At 40.6% G+C, this 8,704-nt stretch overlaps 1 protein-coding gene across 1 annotated transcript; it reads left to right on the forward strand.

Moving 5' to 3' along the window:
* Positions 1-751: 751 nt before the first annotated feature.
* On the forward strand, positions 752-5,289 carry LOC310928429 (transmembrane protein 182-like). The gene is made up of 5 exons (XM_083890967.1): positions 752-1,061; positions 2,771-2,897; positions 3,227-3,325; positions 4,250-4,387; positions 4,723-5,289. The coding sequence occupies exons 1-5, from the start codon at positions 888-890 to the stop codon at positions 4,941-4,943; spliced, it is 759 nt and encodes a 252-aa protein (XP_083747093.1). The 5' UTR covers positions 752-887; the 3' UTR covers positions 4,944-5,289.
* The last annotated feature ends 3,415 nt before the right edge of the window (positions 5,290-8,704 follow it).

The raw sequence follows: 8,704 nt of genomic DNA on the forward strand, positions 1-8,704 counted from the left end.
TCTTGACTTTGAGGCCCTTGAAACTCTTTATCCTCTCCTCACTCGCCAGTATGCTCCATAAGCCTGAGGCCCATCCTCCAGGACTCATTAGTCCCAGCAGCCTCGGCTCAGCCTGGACGAGGGGATCCAAAATCAGCTGCCAGAGCTGATCAGATCGCTCCACAACATCCAGTATTCTTGGGCAGATCCCAGAGAAAACAACTTTGTTTTTGAGAACGAGAAGCAGCAACAAGGACAGACTGTGAGAAAGAACAAGAGGGGGAAAAGAAAATGTAAAACAACAACGTGTGTGTTCAGCTGTTTCAAAATGGCTGCATGAAGTGATACGTAACAGGCAATGTCATGGATGTCCTCCAATTAATGGGTTAAATAATTCACCCTTCAGCCTCATCATTTTGAGTGTTTTTCCAGCAACAATAAAGTTCCCTCAGTTCCATGTTTCACCTCGTCATCGGCTCTGCTACAGAGGTCCGGAGGTCATTTGCGTCTCCAGTCTAATTTAATTTCAAAGTGGCTCTTCAAGAGTTGCACCCATCTTAGAAATACCTTGCAGTCATAAATGTCGATAGCTGTCCACATTGTAACACACACACACACGCAGCCCTGCCCCTCCTTTATAAATGCACAGCACACCCAGTGGTAATTTGACAAGGACAGTCTTCCTAAAATAGCCCGTCCACACACGCATGCACCCACCCACCCCTATTCTGACCCCCTCAGAGTCTCGTTCCCCCCTCACAGCTCCCAGGGAGTGGCTGCAGAGCACACACTGTTTTCTTTGGGACTGGACAGACGGCTGCCCAGTGGACACCAGCGAGGGACAGACGAGTCACTAACCTGAGGGCTGAAAGCTGGTGAGACAGTAAAGGAGGTTTTTGGCTGCAGTCATGAGGGTGGGAGCAGCAGCCTTAGCTGGGGGGCTTTTCGGGGCAGTGGGGACCCTGCTTTTTTTTTTGGCCTTTGGTACAGACTACTGGCTGGTGGCCACTGACAACTGTGGACCATATACATGGCCGACGCAAACAACCCTGACAGGCGAAAGAGATGCCAATGGGACTGAGGTATGACAGACACCTGTGTGCACAGAATCCCTCATATGCACTGCACAAAAACATACAGTAATCACACACATACACACACATGTAAACGTGGCTGCTGGCTACAAGAATCATCTATCAATGTCCAACTGAACAAATGCTTATTATAATAATAGTCACAGCAGTAAATTATTTTTAACAGTGAAGCAGCTCATGTTAAAACCACAAAGGACGGCACGGCATGTTCTGCCACTCAGGATATTTAAAGCTGTAGTGAAGTGACTTAGAATGACAAAATGAATAGAACAAAGACTAACACATCCTGACTTTTAGTCTGAGTCGTTGATGATTTATAGTCGGAGTCAAACTCCACACACTGACTCTTAGAAGTCAATAAATTAACCGTCCATTCCAGGGAACTCCATGTTCCCAGTTTTGCAACAGAGGTTTTTGCATAAACACATTTTAATGAAGTCAATCCCAAAATGTAAACAAATTGTATTATTATTATTGTTATTATTATTATTATTATTATTATTATTACTATTAGTAGTAGTAGTACTAATAATAGTAGAAGTAATACTAGTAGTAGCAGTAATAGTAGTCGCAGCGGTGGTAGTAATCTAAATTAAAAGGTAAACGATATACACACATACAAACATTCATACTCATAAAATAACACAATAAGCATAAAGACATACATTTATTCATGTTGAGTGTGAGGGGACAGGGTGGTTTATTTATTTGCTATTATTTATACAGATTTTGTTGACTAATACAGTGATACCCAAAGCCTGGACCAGGACCCACAAATGGGTCGCAAGAGATTTATTTTGAGGCCCCCAAAAAATGTGGGGATTTTTTTCCCCAACATTATAGTATTTAAATGACTGGTTGTTTATCAATTTAAAATGGGTTTCAGAAATGGCCATAAATTATGCTCAAATTCACTCTTTGGGTGATTTGGATCACAATAGTTTACCTTTCTTTGAAAAGTGGGTTCCCATATAGAAAATTTGGGGAACTAGTGTAAAATAATTTGAGTGAATTGGGTTATTTCTGTGGAATAAATTAAAATGTTGCATAGAGGATAATTAAATTCATCAGGATTCAACAGAGAACATCTTTAAGGTTGAAAAAGTGAGAATATATTTGTATGGAGTCTCTCATGCCAAAACAACCCTGATGACATCACCATGGTTATTTCTTCAGACTTGACCTTGCTCCTCCCAAGCCACGAATGATGCAACTGTTTTTCCTGGATGAGCAGGACTTCCCAGTCACCTGATGGTCATGTATGAAATCACTGCACTGGCCCTTTAATGTGTCCCCTCACTTTATTCTTCCATGCCACATGCGTGAGAAAGTTCACATCATGCAAATTAGGGCATGTATTTATAAAAGCGAAACCCTCTGTGAACAACAAAGTCTTTCATTTCCAATAGAAGAGGATGATTAAGGTTGCTGTGTGTTATTTGGTGCCATCAATCATATTTTTTGACAAGCGAGTGGAGAGTATCACTCATGCGTGGTTCATAAGTTCCCCTTGAAAACCTCACAGAACAGAAAGCCATAATCAGAACCACGTTTGATGCCATGGCGCACACTAACATACAGACTCACACAGAGCAGCCAACGCAGGCACACACTGACAAATTAAAGTTCATTCATCTCAGGATGTGTGTGTGTGTGTGTGTGTGTGTCTCTGTCCATAATCTCCCTCTCCTCTTTAGATCCTGTCAGAAGTGATGACCGTCACCGTTCCCCCAAAGACCCTCACCGTCCACCACGAGGGTTTCTTCAGGCGCTGTGTGTTTCAGGTGGAGCCGGCTACACACGCAGTTCTCGCCACTCTCTTCAGTGAGTAGAAAACTTACTAAGAAAGCCAGAAATGGCTTTTTGCTGGAGCCTTTCCAATGTGGTTGCATGTCTTGTGCTCAGCAGTGTGGACTGCTTGACATGTGCAGGAAGGAAAACTGTCTATAATTTGTTTTTTTAACAGAACACGTACAGAAGGAGAGCAAAGAGAATACTGTATGTTGGCTTTTACTACAGGTTCTGGGCTGTTTCTCTGCATAAACTACTTTTTTGTTTGTATTTTCTTTGCTGCATGCAGTCATTTCTTGAACCACATTGTTATTTTTTAAGGTTTTGAACCTTCAAATAATATTTTTGTTATTACACTGTAGCGAACCAGCCACAGTCCAAGTTGTGTATCCATGGTTACCTCTTCCCTCTGCCGGTCGCACTCGGACAGGTTCCTGATCCTAGTTATGACACAACAGCAGGTAAGACACAATATTAGACATTATACTAGAAGAAAATGTGTTTAGCCAGTGACTGAAATAACAGACATAAATAATACATATTTTCTGTTCATTTCATATTGATTTATTGTTTAATATATTCATATCAAACATTAATATATTCTTGCTGTGTCTTTTTAACTTAAGTAAAATTCTAATAAAACAAAAACGCTACAATTGCCGATCTAAAAGAGCTGAAATGCAAGTGTAGAAACATCCTAACCATCCTAAAGTACAAGTCATGAAAAACAATGAGGACAAGATATTCTCTGTGTTAAAGGTCCAGTCTGTGTCATATAGAGGAGAATTTATTGGCAGAAATTGAATATATTATCCACAAGTATCCATGTTTTGTTAGCCTAAGTTTGAATAAACTTTAAAGGCAAGGAAAGGCCTGGCTTTCTGGGAAGACGCTTTCCTTTGCTGCCAACGCATGTGTTTTTGCACTTTAAAGTGGGAGCTTATACTCCTCAAATGATGGAAAAGAAGAAGGAGGAAATGGCAGAGAGATGTGAAAGAGTGTTATATCCTCTCTGGTACGTAAAGGAAACCGTAGTTTCCTGAAGCACTTATAGGAAACGAGGGGGTGAGTGCAGGAGGCCTCCACTTGTTGCACTCTGCAGTCTCACTGTACATCATAAATGGTACTCAAATTAAACTATAATACATAAATAAATACTTTGGAATCTGTCTCAAAAATGTAATAACATACAGCACTACAGTATTCAACTGCTGGTTCAAAACCTCAGGAGATTCATATGTCATGGAGCCACATCAACACTCCATATCTTGAACACATTGCAATGCATCACAAATGACATTATCACGAGGTGGGGTGGACTTCCCAGTTCACACAGATAGAAAGGTGCACCGTTCTCATGCTGGTCTTGATCGTGTTTCCCACAGTGTTCAGGGGTTTCTGGACTGTGCTGATAATCCTTGGCCTGGTCTTGGCTCTGGCTGGAGTCTTCCTCCTGGTCTGTGGTGTCCCCTTCTCCAGCCACAAACTCTACAAGCTGGGTGGAGCCTTCCTCATCGCTGCCGGTATACGAACATATGCAGTTACTGTTTGTACACGAGTCGAGTTTGTCACCACAGACTCAGCCGCGCAGCTGTACTGCCAGAGCTGAAAGTGAACGCACAGACACAAACGTGTGTTGCAGTCACTGCTGCTGTCAGCTGTTCACAGTTGTCATAGCAAATGCAGATACAGTGAGCAGCAGATGTCACTCTGCAGCAGCACTGTCGCTATAACAACAGCAGGTGTAAACACCGCTACCATGGTAACAGTAGAGATGAGTAGGAGCTGCATTCCTCTGCTGTTACTCACGGCAGTGATCGTCTCTTTGACACTCTCTTGTCTGCTTCACCCCACACAGCCTGCCTGCTCCTGTCTGTGCTGCTGCTCTACGTGCTGTGGATGGAGGTGGTGGACGTGAAGAGTTACATTCTGCAAGAGATAGGAGAGACGTGTCCAGATGCTGAGGTTTCTGTGCTCTACGGCCTGTCGTTCATGGTGGCGGCGGCTGGCGTGCCCCTGGAGCTCGTCTCTGGGTTGGTTTTCATGCTGGTGGGCCGGGCGCTGCGTGCCAGCAAGTGAGCTCACCATCTGGCCCGTAGGAGAGGAGTGGACTGACCTTTTTATGTCATGCGCTGGGACTCAATGGCACACTTGTGGGATGTGAATATTCTGCTGGAAAAACACAACCAATATTACTGCATCACCCTGTGGATGTTAATCATAGTCAGAGACACTGGTGTGGTGCAAAACATCTCTATCACTCATTTTGCAGGATTTTGACAAATACACAAGAATATTACACCGTAGGTCAGTGGGAGAGTTTATAGGCATATCATGATGTGATAGTGACATATTAAGGAGCAATATAGAATGTGCTGACACTGTTTTTTTTATGCAAGACTGTGATTATAAAATATCTTTCCCACCCCAACTGCATCCCCCTGTCATTCTGCCAAGTGCTGCTTTTATTGATGCTGCAAATGATGATTCTACACAGCGGAAGGTGAGAAACGCACGGGTGAACCAGCTGTGCCCCCCCCATCCTGGTGTTGGCACACGATCAGAGTCGACTAGCCAGAGCAGAGTGAGGTGGGAGGGACAAATGGCTGGATGGACTGGAAACAGAAATGGTAGGTTTGGATAGTGGGGATGGGGTGGAGCAGGAGTGGGGTGGATGTGGGTACAGGGGGCGGATAGAAAAAGAATTAATGCATGAAGGGGCTCACACGGGGCTTTGAGACACGAACAGCTGTTTGTGGGATTGGTTGGTGTACAGTCGGGTGACCACCTGCCTCCTTCACCCCAATCATATTTCACTCCCTTATTCAAATCCTGATGCTTTCTCTTTTTTTCCTGCCTCACACTATTATGTTTTCTTTATCCTACTCTACATGCAAACATTCAATTCAGAATCCCCTGCCACTGTTGACACACAGTGTACCATTCAGCAAACAGAATTACCCATCATGGCACAGCCTTTCTTATACATATAGCTGCTATAATATTAACACACACACACAGGTTTGTGCAGCTATTCTTCCTAGGACACTGCATTGACTTACATTCATTTGGACAGTATCCCTAACCTTAACTATATAACCAGTTAATGTTCAGTTCTTATCTCTAAACTTAACCAGTTACTCAGAAATTAGGTTCCGTGTCATTTGGACCAGTTTTGAGGACTATTGGTCCTGACAAGTTCAGTGTTTAAATCAGAAAAGGTCATAAAGTAGTAACAAAAACAAGTACACAATATACACACACGCTACACACTGATGTTTATTATTACAACAACAGCTGTGGTCTTTCACATGCTGGTGAATGCTTGAGTGATTATGTTACTGTAGTAAATGCAGGGCTGTGTGTTTGTCACTCTGAGACCAGTCGACAGCTAAAAGTGTATTTATTATTAATATTAGTCCAAAGCCTTTATTTAAATCAGATTTTGTTTGGGTTGTTCAACTGCCATTCACCCATTAAGACTTTTCATTTTGTAAAAACATGAAAAACTATTTCTAAAAAAAACATTTCACGCATTTCTTCTCCCTCTATATTTCACTTTGTATCACGTAGCCACATAAAAGAAGGTGAACTGCATTTGCAAATATGATTTAACAATAGGGGAGGTTTTTTCTGGAGGTGGCAGATTAAAATTGGTGTCAGTATTGGCCGAAAGGTCAGAAAGGTCAGTAGGGTCCCTAACATAAATATGGCAGATATATCACAACATCACCATCGTTTGGTTTCACGTTGAGGCAGAATTCATTTTTTGTACATGAAAAACGTCCCATTGCAGCTTCAGCGAGTTTAAAAAAAATACATACATAATGTTGTATATTCACTTAGAACAGTTGAATCGGACCACTCGGCCAGCAGGGGGCTCTCCAGGTCTCCTCTTTTAAAGGGTGCAAAAGAAAGGAGGGGAAAAGGAAAGGAAAGAAACATATCTATGAACAAAGTATTGAGCTAGAACACTGACTTGTTAAATGACTGTAGTAGCTCTTTCTAATCATAGTTAATTAACTCTTATGTCTCCCCCTGTCATCCACAACAATGGAAACACACTATCACTTCCTTTAAGGAAGAAATAATCTGGCACTTGAAATGTCAGCAATAATAGCATTATAATATTATGCATATGGCAAAGTGAGAATGGTGTGAATAAAGACATGACACGATAATAAAGTAATAAATGCCTTGCAAATTAACCTCCGCAGAGCCGAGGAGACCAAAGAGCATACGTCTTGTTGATTAGAGGTAATGACTGTGAATTCTATGTCTGCGACCAGTCAAAAGTTATACAACAGCTGTTATTTGAATATACATGATAATTGTCTCACTGTGTCAGGAATGAAATGAAGATATTGAAGGTGGAGTGTGAGACTTTTACATGTAAATGAGTGTCAGGTGTTTTGTTTTTGACTTAACATGTTAATGAACAGGTTTACATCTGTATTTGGCCACTGGAGTTCAACATCTGGAGTCTCTGGTGACATTCCCACGCTGGTATATGTCAGTGACAACCGTCAATGATCACTATATCACTACTCAAGAGAGAAAGAGTGATGGCAATGGAGAATGGAGGTAGAATTACAGGAGAGTGGGGAAGCTTATGGTGGAAAAACATGGGAAGCCTCCAAGAAAAGATTCTGATGCTCAGATTAAAAATAAATAAAAAATCAGATGGCAGGCACAGTTACAGTATCATATTACTGCTCCTATATATATTTACAATAACCTATGCAGCTATTACATTCACCCAAACGTGAAAAACAACAACTAGAAACCTAAAGTCCTCCTCGGTTTGGGAGGATCTGCTAAATATTCATCTTTACAGACATAAGTCATAATCACATATGAACAGTTTAAGTGTTTATATTCTCTATATGACAGCAGGGGGAGACAGACTTTCCTCTTTCTTTGTAGATTTGAACAGATTGTGAAGCCTATCTGCCCTTAAAAAAACCTAATAATAATAATAGTTATTATTTGCATTACTTTAAAAATGTACAAAATCAAGCATACAATCTTGATGCTTTGTAGGAAAGTGTGTATTTTTGTATTTATGACTCATATATACGATTTTTCACCAAAGTAGTTTCTGTGTAAACTTGCTAACAAACATATGACAGCAATTCATTTCTTTAGCAGATAAAGTGTAAACAGTGGGTTTTTTAAGTCATCACGAAACGTAGGGATTCTTGTTGATAATTGACTGCTTTAATCAGAATCAGAATGATCAGAATCAGAATACTTTATTAATCCCCGGGGGGAAATTGTTTTGTTCCAGATGCTCTGTGCAAAGTAAGAAGAAATACAGCACGAGGAAACAAGAGCTAGATATACAGATGTAAATAAAATAAAATAAAATAAAATAAAATAAAATAAAATAAAATAAAATAAAATAAAATAAAATAAAATAAAATAAAATAAGACAGTGAAATAAACAATAAGCTAAATGAAATAAAATAAACAATACAATAAACAATAAAATAAACAATAAAAATAAAAATAAAATACAATAATAAGTAGACAATCTGGGAATATACACAATATACAGTGTATGTAAGTATAAACAAATGAAAGAAATTAGATGAGAATGGGTAAAGTTTGTTTGTTGTTTGTTTGTTTGTTTATTTATTTATAAAGAGTCTGATCATCAGAGGGAGGAGTTGTAAAGATTTATGGCCACAGGCAGAAATGACTTCCTGTGGCGCTCTGTGGTGCATTTAGGAGCAATCAGTCTCTGACTGAAGGTGCTCCTCTGTTTGACCAGAGCGTTGTGGAGAGGGTGAGAGTCATGCTGTAGTATCGCCCTCACCTTTGACAGCATCTTCCTG

Source organism: Microchirus variegatus (genome assembly GCF_963457635.1).
Source record: "Microchirus variegatus genome assembly, chromosome: 6".
NCBI lineage: Eukaryota > Metazoa > Chordata > Actinopteri > Pleuronectiformes > Soleidae > Microchirus > Microchirus variegatus.